The 16,500-nt window shown below is 42.2% G+C and overlaps 1 protein-coding gene and 9 non-coding genes across 10 annotated transcripts; 9 read left to right on the forward strand and 1 right to left on the reverse strand.

Annotated features, from left to right (window-relative positions):
- Positions 1–214: 214 nt before the first annotated feature.
- Positions 215–285, forward strand: trnap-ugg (transfer RNA proline (anticodon UGG)). Its single transcript has one exon. It is a non-coding gene; the product is annotated as a tRNA-Pro (tRNA).
- A 316-nt stretch (positions 286–601) lies between these two features.
- On the forward strand, positions 602–673 carry trnap-ugg (transfer RNA proline (anticodon UGG)). The gene has a single exon. It is a non-coding gene; the product is annotated as a tRNA-Pro (tRNA).
- A 1,663-nt stretch (positions 674–2,336) lies between these two features.
- Positions 2,337–3,240, reverse strand: LOC108873946 (free fatty acid receptor 2-like). Its single transcript, XM_018662275.2, has one exon. It carries the CDS (start codon positions 3,238–3,240, stop codon positions 2,338–2,340), a length of 903 nt encoding a protein of 300 aa, XP_018517791.1. The 3' UTR covers position 2,337.
- Positions 3,241–10,743: 7,503 nt separating this feature from the next.
- On the forward strand, positions 10,744–10,815 carry trnap-agg (transfer RNA proline (anticodon AGG)). The gene has a single exon. It is a non-coding gene; the product is annotated as a tRNA-Pro (tRNA).
- A 456-nt stretch (positions 10,816–11,271) lies between these two features.
- On the forward strand, positions 11,272–11,343 carry trnap-cgg (transfer RNA proline (anticodon CGG)). Its single transcript has one exon. It is a non-coding gene; the product is annotated as a tRNA-Pro (tRNA).
- Positions 11,344–11,561: 218 nt separating this feature from the next.
- Positions 11,562–11,633, forward strand: trnap-agg (transfer RNA proline (anticodon AGG)). Its single transcript has one exon. It is a non-coding gene; the product is annotated as a tRNA-Pro (tRNA).
- Positions 11,634–12,009: 376 nt separating this feature from the next.
- trnap-agg (transfer RNA proline (anticodon AGG)) lies at positions 12,010–12,081 on the forward strand. Its single transcript has one exon. It is a non-coding gene; the product is annotated as a tRNA-Pro (tRNA).
- Positions 12,082–12,496: 415 nt separating this feature from the next.
- On the forward strand, positions 12,497–12,568 carry trnap-ugg (transfer RNA proline (anticodon UGG)). Its single transcript has one exon. It is a non-coding gene; the product is annotated as a tRNA-Pro (tRNA).
- A 224-nt stretch (positions 12,569–12,792) lies between these two features.
- trnap-agg (transfer RNA proline (anticodon AGG)) lies at positions 12,793–12,864 on the forward strand. The gene has a single exon. It is a non-coding gene; the product is annotated as a tRNA-Pro (tRNA).
- Positions 12,865–13,271: 407 nt separating this feature from the next.
- On the forward strand, positions 13,272–13,343 carry trnap-ugg (transfer RNA proline (anticodon UGG)). Its single transcript has one exon. It is a non-coding gene; the product is annotated as a tRNA-Pro (tRNA).
- Positions 13,344–16,500: the final 3,157 nt, after the last annotated feature.

A 16,500-nucleotide genomic window follows, 5' to 3' on the forward strand; every position in this document is an offset into this window, starting at 1 on the left:
TCCTTAAATAACTTCACATATTTCATGTTTCTTATTTGGGAGGACGGCAAAGAGAACCAGCTCCTCCTCCATAAAATAACATTCATCACAGCATCAGTTCAGGCGAGCGAACTGAAGAGTGTAACACATGGAGAGAAAGTGTTAGCGTCGCTTGTTCAAGTGATATGCATAAGTTTTTACCCAAATTCTTACTGGATGACCTCTTCCATGTCTTGGCTCGTTGGTCTAGGGGTATGATTCTCGCTTTGGGTGCGAGAGGTCCGGGTTCAAATCCCGGACGAGCCCATGAAGTAATTAGTTCTGTCTTTGACTCTGGTGTTGTTCTTACATGACAAATTGCACAGGTACTTTCCAGAAAGCAGCTGGATGGTGGTTCTCCTATACAAGAACGAGCTCTTTAGTCAAGTTTATCATAAAGACTGGAGACGGAGGGAAACAGCTGGTTCAGTTCTGTCAAAGAGAAAGTTAAAAGAAACTATACAGACTTCTTTGTATCTATACACTGTTTCAGCTTAAATTCAACACTTTTCTGAAGATTTCTTGTCCTGGCTCATCAGTCTAGGGCTGAAGTTATGGCACCTAGTTGCCCAGGTTTTCTTGTGGCTCGTTGGTCTAGGGGTATGATTCTCGCTTTGGGTGCGAGAGGTCCCGGGTTCAAATCCCGGACGAGCCCTCAAGGTAACAAGTTCAAGCTTTGCCTTTGATGTTTATCTGTTAGGTTCTTAACAGCAAACTACACAGGCACTTTCCAAGCAAAAGCAATTATAAAGAACACCTGAACCCTAATGGAGTTCTCCAAACTGACCACATTCTTTAGAAACCTTTCATGGGAAGTTCAAGACACATCCAGGAGCTGTTCAGTTTATCTTAGCATAAACACTGGAAGCAGAGGGAAATCTAGTCCTGTTGAAAAGATGCGGAGGCACTGCATTGTATCATTGTTGAGATATTTTTTACACCTGAGTTCGAAAAATCAGTGCCAACGTGTTTTGCAAATAAATAAAAGATTGTAAAGAAATAACCTGTTGAGATCTCCAAATCTGGCCTGTTTAGCCCAGCTAAGGTTGAAAGATAAGAAGCAGAAGAAAACAACTTACCCAGGTTTGTCAAAATGAAGCAATAGCAAGCAGGACGTTGTTCAACATAGCTCGTCTAGGGGTAAGATTCTCGCTTTGGGTGCGAGCGGTCTCAGGTTCAAATCCTGGGCGAGCCCTTGCTAAGAGGAGTTTATGGAGGTCTTGTAGCACAGTTCTCCATCTATCCTAAGATCTTGCATGGACTGTTTATGAGAAGACCTGTTTAATCTAGGATTATAAAAAAGACTGGATGTTAAGGAAGATAGTTAATCTAACTTTGTTGCTTGGACAGAAGGAGCAGTTTCCTCGGCCTCCAGTCTTTTTTCAGTGAAACAATAAACAGTCACAAACCAAAATGTCAACAAGTCCTCCAACCTGAACAACCCTACCCTCGATTATGATCCATAGGAGAGTACCAGCAGCAGATGTACTGGTTCTTTGCTGTCAGGACTTGGGGCTGAAAAGTACAACAAAGACAGAAAAATAGGTGCAAATGTTTGATAATAAATAATGAGCCACAGTTTTGCATTTTACAGAGAAGAGGAGACTGTTCATGTTGACACTGCATTTATTACTTTATTGCCACTGTTCAGTTTCCTTCAAGTATAAAGGTGGAACATGTGTTATATACAAATCTCTGTTTTCTTCTGCAAACTTAATTCACTTGATTCTCTGTCTCATTTTTATTTGTGCTGCAGGTTTTTCGGTGATGTTGTTTTTCATATTGTATATTTAACATTTAACAGCTCCGTCACAGCTGTACTATCACAGCAGTTAATGTTGTTTGTTTCAAGTGAGTCATGGTCAAACTAAAAAACTAACGTCACTGTAATTCAACATCACAATTGCCCTGAATTACTGTATATAATGAATTTGCATATCATGTACCTCTCAAAGTTCACTGAGCCTTCCATAGAAACTATAAATGCAAATGTAGCCTTCAGCTGAAACTCTTTATTATTTTAGATGTGAATCTATGTGCTGCTGTCTGCCCACACTGTCTTGTTGTGCTTGTAAATGGAGTGAACATTCTGGACAAGAGTTTTAGTGACTTTTCTTGGTCCTACACACTCGGTTGTTTCTTGTGTTTTGCTGATGAATATTAAACAGTTACCACAAACTGAGCACCACTAATCATAAAAGCACCACTTTACTGCTGCCACACACACACTACAGTCAAGTTACAATAACTGTTACAGAGATACACATTCAGACATAATGCCCATAATATTAATAATGTTTATTTTTGTGTGTATTTTCCTTAGCTGGAGTGTGTGCCGTGCCTTTCTGTAACAGTGATTCCACACTTCCTGAAAATGGACTTTTCTCCAGTGCAGTGAAACTTGGACGAGGAAAAGTAGAAGATGATGGGATCAATGCAGGTGTTGAAGGCGCTGAGCAGCAAGGCGTAGTACCTCCATGTTGGGCTCTCACCCTGGAAGAAACCCACTACATGAGAGACGTTGTACGGCACCACACAGATGAGAAACACAGCCAGAGTTCCTGAGGCCATGCCGATGGCTTTCTGCTTCTGCTTCCGGGATATCATCGGCTGGCTGAACAGGATCAGGATGCAGCGCAGGTAGCAGTAAACAGAAACTACAAGAGGTATAAGGCAGAGCACCAAGAAGAACTCCAGACGGACTGAGAGGAGGATGTTCAGCTGGTCCTCTGTGAAGTTCTCATAACAAACACTGGAGTTGTTTTTAGCTAGCGTCGGGTGGTGCTGGATGATCAAAACAATGCTGCAGTGTGCTGCTGAGATCAGCCAGACAACAGCACTGATCACCACTGCGTACACAGGTCTACACAGCTGATGAAAGGCGACAGGGAAAGCCACTCCGATGTACCGAACCACGCTGACAGCCATCAGCAACAAGGAGCTGGTGTAGATGGTGGAGAAAAATGTGACAGTGGTGATGGTGCACAGGAAGTGGTGCAGAGTCCACTTCATGCCCGACACTGCCTCGTGCATCTTGAAGGGAAGGACGATCAGGAAGAGCAGGTCAGACAGCGTCAGGTTGAGCAGCAGGATGTCTGTTGGAAGAGGCTTGGAGTGGATCTTGACACTGAAGGCGTAGAGAGCGACCAGGTTGGCTGGCAGGCCAATCAGGAAGGAAATGATGTAAACTGAAAGGATGGCCTCACACACCATTGCCTCCATCACCACACTAAACCACAGGAGGAGAAAGAAACTGATCACACTGATCACAACGTATGAGAGACAACTGACCTGATAACTCTGCAGCAGGATGGAGAAGAAACATTTAGTGTGTTTCTGATGAACAGAGATTATGGGGAAATATAAATCATAATCTCAAAGGAAGCCCCAGGACCACAAACCCACTTAGACCTGCCATTAATCTCAGATTAATTTATTAAATTACAGCTGATGCTGTGGTTAATACTCACCTAACAACAATATTATTATTATTTACAACAATAAACACATGGATACTGGTTTCTTTGGTTAAGTCAAAGACGTTTGATTTTAAGTCAAATCAGCATCGTTTAGCAGCCAGGTCTCAAACTCAGATTAAAAACACCAGAAGTGAAATTTCAAAAGCAAAAGGGATAAACAACGTTCCGATAAATAAGGAAATTATATTTACTCACCTAGCAGGAGAAGTTTTCAAAGGCTGTGAAAAAAGGAAACAGCTGAAGTTGTGTGTTGTCTGCTTCACTGTGTCCTTCATCAATGAGTTTATAATTGAAGATGATGACACTGGTTAATATTAACTAACATGCAAAACTGCAGCTCATGTTGACTTTAATATTTTATCAGTTGATAAAGAGAGCCTCCCACTGCAGAAACTCTGAACGTGAGAATGAGAGTAAAACTAACTTTAAAAAATTTTTCTTGAGTTGTCTTTGTAATTTAGTTGAAAACTTACATTTTGATTAAATATCAATTGAATTTTTTCCTTTAGCCAAAGATTCACTTTCACTTAAAGTAAAAATATTATTTGTTATATCTGTAAAAGAAATAAAATAAAATAAAATTCTGTAATTTTGTTACAAACAATATCATTAACTTCTCTCAAGCTCAACCTCTGATTTACCAGAAATAAGGACGGGAATATTCTCTTCAAAACAAAATTATTTATTGTCATGTCTTTTTAAAATGTGCATCACATTTACCAGTACTAGTGAATTACTGACTGCAGTGAATGTTGTATTATTCACATTTTCAGTGTTAATATCAGTGCCACAAAACTCATTTAAATCAATTAAAGGCAGTTTGTCTCCTTTGAATCCAATCTATAAAACACAACAAAAAAAAGAATGTTACATTACTTTGAGTCATTAGAAAAAAGGTGCAATATGTGACCAGATATTGGTCTGTTGTACACAAACAGTGTAAGAAAAAAGCATTATCATTGATAGTCCAACTGAAAATCTTAAGGCCGGTTTCTCCTTCTCATTTACATTTAACAGTGACCCCTCCATTAACCTGGAATGTATTTGAATACAAGCTGTAAAACACAAGAGAACACGTTGTATCCAAATGTCTTTCATTGGTTAATCCAACATTTAGAGCTGAACACTCAGACACTCAGACTCTGCCTGTCATTTTATTTGGTTTCTATCTCCATGAACATTTTCTGCAGCGCATCAGAGGTGTATTTGTTCTGTCGTTTCTCAAACCTTTAAAAACACAGGATGTCCTGAATTTTAAATATTAAATGATCAGCAGTTTTTATTTGAATTGAACTCCACAGCTGTGGCTCACACCGTCTGCCTCGTCTCCTCTCCTGCTCAGATCACCAAGTCATTTCAGAGCAAAAACCCATAAACTGGTGCAGCTGAAGTTTACGGTCCTCCCATGATGCCCTGGGGGGAACAATAAGGCCATAACGGACCGTGGGCTTCAAAGAGCTGCCAGCACAACCAGCAATGTAATTACAAAGCTCCACTGCTTTAAAAGCCGTTTGATGGCTGCAGATACCTGACGGCGACGTGAACGGAAAGTAGAGAAATCAGACTGCTGACTGGGCAGTTTTGATCCAGGAGATAGGTGACTTCCCCCTGATGCTGGTGGTACCTCAGGAAGAGTTAAACCGGATCAACCAACATTACTAATTTATATTTTATTAACATAAAAAAGGAAAATTCCCACTGAAGTAAGTTTGAACAGAGGTTGGACAAAGTCAGTGTTTTGCAAGTCACAAAGAGGTTTCAAGTCTTGGCAATGAAGCTAAGTCCAACAAGTCCTAAGTCATGTCTGGAGAGTCCCAGGTCTCAAGCACCAAGACCCAAGATTAAGTCCAATAAGTCTCAAGTCGAACCCAATAAGTCCCAAGTAAGTCCCAGATCAAGACCAACAAATCCCAACTCAACTACCCCTAACCCAACTGAGTCAAGTCCGAGAAGTCCCAAATCAAGTCTAACAAGTTCTTATCAAGTCCTAACTCAAGATTAGTAAGTCTCAAGTTAATTCTCCAAAATCAGAACCAACAAGTCCGATGTCAAATCCAACAAAAGGTGACACCAGAGGTGAAGTGACAGGATCACTAAAGTCATTCAGATTCATTCAAGTTTCATGTAAGTCCAGTCATGCTGTAGATATTTGTGGACTGTCAGAGGATCTGCTGCTGTTTGGGTGGAAAGATTCACTCAGTTGGCATTTGAGGATTTTGTTCTCCAATCAGAGGAACCTCAACAAATCTGTGACTCATTATGAGATTTAAGCATCGCTCCTCCACCTCGGGGCTTTCAGACCGAGAGGATTTGTGCTGGTGAACCAGGGAGGTCGAGGACAGAGCACTGAGGTTTACCAGAGTAAAGTTTACCCACTGAAGACGATGAGTTTATGAGAGTGAAACCTCACTGTGAGCTCAGAGCGAGATGATCTGACGAGAAGCTGGTGGAGGAGGCTCGTTAAAGAGCTGCACGGGATAACGAGGAAACTGGGAGCAGGTGTGTGAGTGAATTGTTGGTTGATTCACCTGCAGCAGTGTATTTACTGTCCAGGTTGTCCGATGATTGTTAAGTGAACCGGGCAGATGGCATCACTTGATCTTAATGAAAAGACGAGCTGCTGACCGCAGAGCAGCTCTCCCAGCGGGGTGTCAATGGAAAGCAGAAGATGAGCTGATTATTGATTTCTGAAGGTCAAAGGTGACAGCTGTGGTATGATGGAGGTCCATCAGAGGAGGCTGTTAATTATTAATAAGCTGACAGCCCTGTAACCTGATCTGTTCTTACTCTGTTTAAATTTACTTAATGATTGAAAACATCCAAACAGGCTGTGGATCAGTTGGATTTTCATTAGAGTCCAATATCTCAACAACTGCTGTCCAAACTTAAATGAGATTTTCTGATCTTATTCCTGCTCCTCAGACACTGAACCCTTTAGATTTGAATGACTGCATGACCTCTGCTGCAGCAACACACTCAAACATTTTCAAATCCACTTTTAAATACAAGGATGCAGCTCCAGAGGAGATTTAAATGAGTGGAGGAGCAGCAGGTTCACAGTTTCTGTCAGCACAAAAGAAGAAGGGGAGAGAGATACAGAGAGATATGCTTTTCATTGAGATCTTCATTGAATTACTATTTCAAGAACAGTTGTAACAGCTGGCCTCTCTGATGGTGAACGAATCAGATTCATCTAGAAAATAAGCTCATCTTCAGCTTCCAGAGAGATTATGACAGAAGAAGCTGAGGATCCACTGATGTAGAGGATAAGTAAACGTGCCAAAGGATCCTGTGCAGGTGTAAACCACTTAGTGAAGGTTTTCAAAGAGCCTGACAGCTGCTGAGTGTAAACACTCACTAACAGGGTGAACTCAGTGGAAACCTGCAGCAGCTGACTGGATCTCAGACAGTAAAAGGCTTTGACTCAATCTCACCTCAACTCAGACGACTGTAGATAAGAAGAGGAGGAGGAGGAGCAGGAGGAGGGTTGTTGTTCCTTTAAAAGCATCACACGGGAACACAGCAGCAGACGACTGACTCAGGAGAATAAAAACCTTCTCCTGGACTCATAAAGACCTTTAATGAGTCTGTAGACCACAGCCTCCTGCTGCTCTGTCTTATCACAGCGTTCAGCTCAGCCTTTTACGTCATGGCAGTCATTGCAGTTCTGTCTGTGTCCACTGGAACTTCTTTCAGTCTGAGGAGGTCTATGTACATGTCACATGTTATGAATCACACACCCTCTGTTAATTGCTGATCTGCAGGATTGATTAGAAACCTACCGATGAAGACTCAGCTTTGCACAACGAGTTGACATCGTGGATTTATTAAGACGACAGGTGAACATGGAGGAAGTTGTTTGATTTAAAGCTGCACAAACAGAAGCCATGATGACTGCTTTCTATCTGTGAAGTGATTCAGTTCAGCTCTCATTAACCAGACTCTTGCTGCAGACCTCGTGGCTCTTTGGTCCAGGGGTATGATTCTCGCTTAGGGTGTGAGAGGTCCTGGGTTCAAATTCCTGACGAGCCCAGGCCTGGTTCTCTCTGCCGGTGAGGATTTGTGGCAAACACAACACAAATACATCCACAGAGTAAAGCAATCAGGGTGTAGGACTGAGAATGTGCAGGAGGAAGACGTCTCTGTCCCCTTCCCACAAACTATAAACCACATTAGTGCAAAAACAAACTGCCTGCTGAGCTGCTGAGACTGCAAGAGGAAAATATTCCCCGTCAGTCAGACTGTTTGACCTTCAACAGAGTGACTGGCTGCTGCATCACAGTTCATCAGTTACATCTGTGACTCAGACTGTAAATGTCAACTGGAAACCTGAGACGGATGGGAAAAGGACGTTCACTCGTCAGAGTAAAATTAGACTCTGAAAAAGAATATAAAGAAAAAAATAAACGTTTAGTTTCTAAATGAATTCATCCGTTTTCCAAAAACTGACGAGTTTTCAGCCAAGTTTCTAGATTTTTTTCCATTAGTCACTTGTAGATCTTGTGGTGATGCATTTGTGAGCAGAGACTGTTGAAGAACGGAAGATTTCAACAGATTATTATTTTATATTTGGCGTCAGCAGATTCTTGATTTAAGTCTGGATCACATAAATGACGACTCCAGACAGATACCGTACAGTGACATGTCTGAAATATTTGTTTGTTGAGCAGCTAATGAAGCTTGTGTTTATCTGCCCTCAGGACTTTTCTTTCTCTTGAGACTTCTTTCTTTTGCTGCTGCATCAACAGTTTTCACAGCTGAACTCCTCAGAGGGAGGAAGTCTTCAGATTTGGAGGATGATTTCACTTGTCAAGAAGCATCATGTCTGTTTGGCAGAGGAAGGAGACGAGCCACAGTTTCAGCTCAGCTTCATCTGAATAGCTCAGCTATTCTACCTGTGTGGCTCTAACAGACCGTCACAAGCTCCTCCTGAGTTTTCTCTGAGTTTCAGGAACATTGAACTTTGATACGTCCCTAACACTGAAGTTCTGTATGGTCTCATGAGAAAGTGAAAAAGTGAAATACACAGTGCTAGAAGCTTGGTGAAGAAAATATGAGACAATATTTTTTCTGGAAATGACATTTGACAGGAGATTCTGAGGGCTGGTGTAATGAGTTCTACTGCAAGAGAAGGAAAACAAAACAATGTCTTCACTGGAGAAACAGACCAGAGTCTACATTAGAGTCATGAAGTGAGAAGAGGAAAGGATCAGGCAAATGTGCTAAAGAGCTAAAGAGCTGCGAGAATATAAGAAACCTTTCACATTAAGTCTTTGATTAAAAGTTTTTCATTCACACATTCATTGGAGAACTGCATTTAATTGACCTATCATTGTTTTTGTGCAAATCAACTCACAGTCTGGGAGATTTTATCAGCTGCAGAGTTTCACTTTCCAGATGCAAATAAAGGACAAAATTTATGACGACTGGAAGGAGACGAGGGGTTTCCCATGACTCTGTAAATGTCCACTAATGTCTTTTACACTCAGTACTGCCAAAACACAACATTCACTTACATGTAATAATGACACACCCTGTTTCCACTCAGCATCCAGTGCTGTGATGCTGTTAAAGTGAAGGGCTGTGTTAGGCTGTGGAGAGGAACGTGTTAATGTCGATAAGAAAAGGAAATGAATTGTGTCTTCTGTGTTGTGTGACGTCCTGCTGTGGTTAGAATTCACAATAACACGAATGTTGTGTCTCAGCACCGACGTTGCCAGAGGTCAGGAGGTTTGCTCCCGCTGCGACCAATCAGGTTACACATTCACTCTGAGGAAACCTTCCCTCTAATTGGCTGATTTTTGGGTCAGTTTGTAGCTGGAAAGTAACGTCTCCCATGCTTAAAGCCTCCTCCCTCACTGCTACCCAGCGGACTGGACGCATCTGCATCTGAAGGGTTTACAGTCTGTTTTATGAACTGAGTCCAGTCTGTCCAAAAACTCTCAGTTTTCCCCTTTTATTTTCACGGCTGTAAAAAAGCCACCCTAACAAACATGAGAGCCTCACTCTGGAGTCAAGTCATGAACCAGAAAGAAGGGCTTCATGTCGACCAGATGACTAAACCAGCTGTGAAAGAAGAACCTGAAGTGTGGAGGAGACACAGGTCTGAAATCACTCTGGATGTTTTCATCTTTATTCCCCCAGAAAGAGTTATTTTTGATGGACATTTTAAAGCTGCTTTAGAGTTCAGCAAAACAAGCTGGAAACACAACATCCAACATTGTTCCCTTGTAAAGATCTTGTGGCAAACTTGTTCACAAACATTTCCTCATCCAGCAGACGCAGTGCAACATGATCATCCTGTTGTGCTGCTGTTTGTGTCCAGCTGACGAATCTAAGTCCAGTGATGATATTTATGTTTCGTTTAGCATCTTAAGGACACTTCAGCATCTGGACAGGAGGATCAACATGCTCCACCACCTGAGCTACACTCTGTTGGATTTCCTGGTGACTTCTGGGAAATGCAGTACAGAAACACCACAGTAATGACCGCTGAGAAACTCTCTCCCTCTCAGCTCCATGTGTTTTTTATTTCAACAGTTTTCTCACTGAAGTGTCTTTAACAGATTCTCTCTCCTTGTTTTACGCGTTGTGTTGCGGCGTGAACGAGACGCTCTGTGCTCTAATGAACCGTCTGGGCTGTTTCTCTCTCGTTTATGGAGTCGTGAACAATTATGGCTACAAGAAGCAATCCATAAAAACAATTACAGAGCTTTAATGCGATGTGTTAAAGTCTTTTCCCAGGGCTCAGTTTATGTGTGTGTTGAGCCTTTTGTATTTTTTAACACTTTCAAATTACAGATTTTAGACACTCTCATTGGAAAGAAGATGACCTCATCCTCTCATGACCCAGAATGCCAGATCACAAAGTAAATCTATTTTTCCTTCGTCCTCCTCTGCTTCATCCTCAAATGAAAAATGAAATATTCTACATGTTTTGTGCAGCATTTTACACATATTCCCAAAATTCACTCTTACAGAGGTGTAACCAAACTTCCAGGGGGTGAAATTAGACTGGTTATTCTTGGGCTCCCACAAATCCTTGGTCAACCCTGGAGTACAATTTGGGACAATTTTGAGACACCCTGTCTTAACTGAAAAAATAAAAGGATTTATTTAGTTTAACATCCACTTAATGTCTGTTTCAGCAGTGGAAACAGAAGCTGGAGCAGCCATGATGAGTGCTTTGTGTGCGTGAAGTGATTCAGTTCAGCACTGACTAACCAGAGCTTTGTGTGGAACTTGTGGCTCGTTGGTCTAGGGGTATGATTCTCGCTTAGGGTGCGAGAGGTCCCGGGTTCAAATCCCGGACGAGCCCTTGATAACAGCTCCCAGATCTGACTGAAGCTGTATGTCTTAGACGTCTAACAAGTGTTTTGTCAGCCTGTAACCTTTATGTTTGCAGTAGCTGTTTAGCCTAGCTTAGCACAAAGACTGGAGCTACAGGAAAACTTAGACTTGGAAAAAAAATCCCACTCTGTTCTGTATATGCAAAGCTGTTTCTTCTGTGTTTCAGTCAAAACACAGGAGAAATGGCTCGTTGGTATGATTCTCACTTTGGCTGCAAGACGTCCCAGCTTCAAATCCTGGATGAGCCCACTAGCTCCCAGAGAGTCTAGAGTTTCTCCAAGGTAAGTTAGTAGTTTTATAAATATTAGAGTGAAGTCAGACACTGTGACAATACTTACAGAACCTCAAAAATGCTCCACCTACTTTCTTGTTAACAAAGATGCTTGATCAGACTTTTACTGTGGTTAAAATCAGAGCTCCTTGTGGCTCGTTGGTCTAGGGGTATGATTCTCGCTTCGGGTGTGAGAGGTCCCGGGTTCAAATCCCGGACGAGCCCTTGATAAACAAACTTCTAAAGCAGACTGTTTAGAGAGAAATCTTCTCTGTAGCTGCAAAACAGTGTAAGTTGTCCCAACATAATGTTCCCAGACACAATACTCTGTATGTGTTGGCAAGTTGTTTTATCTGACCTGTAAAGGGAGGAATCCTTAAATATCTTAGTCTTTAGTAAAATAGACTCTGAGGTACTTAACATGTGCATCAGCGTGTCTCTGTGGCTCGTTGGTCTAGGGGTATGATTCTCGCTTAGGGTGCGAGAGGTCCCGGGTTCAAATCCCGGACGAGCCCTGTTATCTGTCTGTCAGTTGAGGTACGTGTATGATGAAACAGTCTCTACTGATTCTCTCTTCATAGAGATCAGAGACCAATATACAAAAAGGATTGTAAAAAACAGATACATCCAGGAGCTGTTCATTTCAGTTTAGCATAAAGACTGGAAGCAGAGGGACATCTGTTTCTGTCAAAGTTCCACAATGTGGTGTTTGTCTCCACCTGATGAATCTCAGTCTAGTATTCCCTCTGTTTTAGCTCTGTGTTTGGTCTCCTCCTCCTGAGGTTTTTTTTTACAGCTGTTTCTCTGAGAACAGCTGTCTGAACTCACTTTCTGAAATAATGAGGACACTTTGAGGGGATGTTATTCCACTTACCGACCATGTTTTGTTGTGGCTCGTTGGTCTAGGGGTATGATTCTCGCTTAGGGTGCGAGAGGTCCCGGGTTCAAATCCCGGACGAGCCCTGTTATCTGTCTGTCAGTTGAGGTACTTGTATGATAAAACAGTCTCTACTGATTCTCTCTCAGAGACCAATATACAAAAAGGATGGTAAAAGAAACACTAATTGAGTTTTCCAGATACATCCAGGAGCTGTTCATTTCAGTTTAGCATAAAGTCTGGAAGCAGAGGGACATCTGTTTCTGTCAAAGTTTAAAGTTGCTCAGTCAGTCTAGAGTTATTCATGTGGTGTTTGTCTCCACCTGATGAATCTCAGTCCAGTATTCCCTCTGTTTTAGCTCTGTGTTTGGTCTCCTCGTCCTGAGGTTGTTTTTTTTTTTACAGCTGTTTCTCTGCGAACAGCTGTCTGAACTCACTTTCTGAAATAATGAGGACACTTTGAGGGGATGTTATTCCACTTACCGACCATGTTTTTGTTGTGGCTCGTTGGTCTAGGGGTATGATTCTCGCTTTGGGTGTGAGAGGTCCCGGGTTCAAATCCCGGACGAGCCCTTGATAAACAAACAGGTTTAAGACTAACTTCTAAAGCAGACTGTTTAGAGAGAAATCTTCTCTGTAGCTGCAAAACAGTGTAAGTTGTCCCAGCATAATGTTCCCAGACACAATACTCTGCTCTGTAAGTGTTGGCAAGGTGTTTTATCAGGAATCCTTAAATATCTTAGGCTTTAGTAAAATAGACTCTGAGGTACTTAACATGTGCATCAGTGTGTCTCTGTGGCTCGTTGGTCTAGGGGTATGATTCTCGCTTAGGGTGCGAGAGGTCCCGGGTTCAAATCCCGGACGAGCCCTGTTATCTGTCTGTCAGTTGAGGTACGTGTATGATGAAACAGTCTCTACTGATTCTCTCTCAGAGACCAATATACAAAAAGGATGGTAAAAGAAACACTAATTGAGTTTTCCAGATACATCCAGGAGCTGTTCATTTCAGTTTAGCATAAAGTCTGGAAGCAGAGGGACATCTGTTTCTGTCAAAGTTTAAAGTTGCTCAGTCAGTCTAGTTATTCATGTGGTGTTTGTCTCCACCTGATGAATCTCAGTCCAGTATTCCCTCTGTTTTAGCTCTGTGTTTGGTCTCCCCTCCTGAGGTTTTTTTTTTCAGCTGTTTCTCTGAGAACAGCTGTCTGAACTCACTTTCTGACAATAATGAGGACACTTTGAGGGGATGTTATTCCACTTACCGACCATGTTTTGTTGTGGCTCGTTGGTCTAGGGGTATGATTCTCGCTTTGGGTGCGAGAGGTCCCGGGTTCAAATCCCGGACGAGCCCTTTACCTCCTCTAGTCTTCAGGTAGAGCAGCTTTCGCTCTAAGATACAGTGTTATTATAAGAAGAATCCATTATAATTGGTTTAAAGGGGCTATTTGTTTTTGGGTTTGGGCTGCCAGCCTTACCAAGAGTGGGTGATGGTGATGGTGGTTGTTTGCTAAGAACTTCAGCTGTCACAGTACAGGAGGTTATAATATTACCTCTGAGCAGCGCTGCTTCCTCAGGGCAGACTGGACACTACAGTAAAGTAATGAGACAGGTTGATGCTAACTTCAGTAGAAGAAAAGAAGTGATAGAAGCAAAACATTGCCATTGCTTTCCAGCACTGGAGAAAGCTCTTGGTGAGTAAAGGAAAGAAGCTTGATGCTGAACTCACAACACTGGTAAGTATACAGGCATTCATGCTAACACTGGATATGTAGTGATACCAAAAACTTACAAATAGCTCCCTGTAAATTAACATAGCAGTTTATGAGTAGAACCTATATAATAAAGTGCTAATAAAATGTTATGATTGTGTTAAATTCCTGTCTGTATCAGGACTGTGGCTCGTTGCTGTGTCTCAGATTAAACCTGTTAAATTCATATCAGCCGCGGCTCACGCGGCACTAACAGGGATTAAACTGGCAGCTTTTCATCAACAGCGACACCATTGACACTGTTGGCATTTAGTCTGTTTTCACAGTTCCTCTACGTGCAGACCCCTCCGGCCTGCATGTGCCTGACTGACTGCCTCTCCATTCAACCCTGCTCTAATTAATTGTAACACTCCAGTGAAAAGGCAGCTCATAATCTGCAGAACAATGGCCGACAAATAGAGCAGAGAGCTCGTTCACGCTGCCAGCGGCCTTCAGCGGCTCGCTGCCAGCTGCAGCAGCTTTTCAACCATCAACTCTTCTTATGAAGTGTTGAAGTGTTGACTCACACTGCCATCAGTCTGTATTGTTTCCCCTCCCTCTTCCCAAAGAAAACAGTCACTAAAGTCTCATTTGTTGCCACTTCTCTGTGGCGGGCGTGGCGTTCGATGGAGCCCTTGTGTGTCGATAAATGGATTATGAGGGTTAATTGAGTGTGCTAATTGATGGGACAGTGAATGGGGCTGAATGGGGTTGAGGGGCAGATGTGGTGTGAAACCCCTGGCTCTTTCTAAAGAATACAAATCAGCAGCAGAGGGATCTATTCTCTGCTCTCTATAAACACTCAATTATCCCTTTCACAGCGAGAGCAGGGGGCCGAGCGAACAGATGGTTTCCACACTGGGAGCTGCGTGGAGGCCATCGCTGCCTCTCCCAGCACCTTTTCTTCAACTCCGATTCACCGTGGAACGATAGGCTTTTTATTGGCTATTCATGACGCTCAGGATCTCAGGGGGAACAATGGCCGACCGGAGCGGCCATGAATCGGAATGAGAGCGGAGGTTTGGGTTTGGTCCTGGGAGGCGTCCGTTAGGCTTTGACACTGAAGCGAAAGGAGAATGAAAACTGTGGAGGGTGTGTTCACCTGGGGAGGAGGAGGAGGAGGCAAAGAGTCGGCACACCGTCTGTCGATGGCCATTTCAAGTCAGGAACAATGACGTCCTTCATCCCAGCGATAAAACCCATCCAGTGAGAGCGGCCATGTTTTCACCAGAGAGAGAGGAGTTCAGGATAAAGTTTCTGTTCAAGTCTAAAAACATTCTCACTGTTTTAAAGCTGCAGCATTTAGCACCACCTCCCATAATTCCCTCCTGCAGCCTCGAGCTTCCATCATCAGCTTTGTTTCATTGATGGTGATGGACGACCGTCATCTCCGCTCAGAGAAAAGCTCAGCTCTGATTGGCTGAAGTACAAACTGTAGAACTTTTTATTTGAACGTTGTTGTGTCATTTTAATGTTGTGATATTGAACTGTTTGTATTACTTATGATTATTAGAGTCCTTCATTTCCAGAGGCGGTTTCAGCTGTAAATTAATCATGAAGCCCAGATTTGACTAAATTGTTTCATCAAACTGAAATTTATTCCAATGATTTGCTCATGATGTACAATAAAGTTATTTATCAGTGACATTTTCAACCTAGTTGTTTATTATTGAATGATGCATTTAAAAACCTGAATTTAATTTTCTCATCATGGACATGCAAGAAGAAAATACACTTCAGTTTAATTTTATTTTATGATTTTTAGATTTGGCAGCTCTAAACAAAAATATCTCTAAAAGTCCACGTATCAGTAAAGAATGATTCTTTTAATTTACACTCATGTTCTAGTTGGAAAGTCGTTCTTTATTAGAACATATTTATTACTGAGAAACATTACTGCATGAGTGAATTAAAGGGTATTTTTCTTTAATCCAAATAGAGGAGGACAGAGTTGTTCACATTAAAAGCTTTCTGAGGAAACGATTGAAATGATTTATATATGAATAAACTAAAGTCTGAACTCTTAGTGTTCTGTTACTTTATGTTAATGATGATTACAGCCTACACATCATGTATTAATATGTTTTTGTATTGTTGCTTTTTTTAAGCATCAGTTTCTAATTGAACTTTTCTGTGATTTTTTTAACTTAATTTTGTATTTTCATCAGTGTAAATCAGAAATATTAAATAAATTATAGAAGAAGAAGAAGCTCCTCAAGAACTGCTGTCACACACACACACACACACACACACACACACACACAGTAACACTGAAAAGTCTTTTATAACTTTTGTAACAGCAGAGACAAAAGAGAAGGTGGAGGGTGATGGAGGGGTTGGGGTGAGGGGGTGAGGTGGGGGTTGAATGGGGTGTATTAGCTCATGAATATAAGGCCCTGTATTATTGCCCCCTCAGTATTATTGCCCCCTCCCTGCGTGTGGGCCCCACCTTGTCGCCTATTGTTGCAGTGAGGGAGGCGGCGGCTCTGACGGGATGAATGCCACCTGTCAGAGAGCGGAGAAAACAGGATTGAGTCAGTGTGGAGAGAAGCAGCGAGCGCTGTGCTCTCCTTCCACACTGCTAATTAACTTTTAGAGACCGGGGGGCAGAAAGAGAGGGGGGGGGGGGGGGGGCAGAAAGAGAGGGGGGGAGGGCACAACAAAAGACGAGAACAGAGCTGATGAAACTTGTTGCAGATGGATTCAGGACTGATTTTATTTAAGTTATTTATTTTTCATTTGACCTGTTTGTTTGTTATT

This window comes from Lates calcarifer, unplaced genomic scaffold (assembly GCF_001640805.2).
Source record: "Lates calcarifer isolate ASB-BC8 unplaced genomic scaffold, TLL_Latcal_v3 _unitig_5233_quiver_2906, whole genome shotgun sequence".
NCBI classification, from domain to species: domain Eukaryota; kingdom Metazoa; phylum Chordata; class Actinopteri; family Centropomidae; genus Lates; species Lates calcarifer.

Excerpts from the sequence above, each read along its gene's own strand:
- LOC108873946 (XM_018662275.2), bottom strand. The coding sequence starts at position 3,240 with ATGGAGGCAATGGTGTGTGAGGCCATCCTTTCAGTTTACATCATTTCC.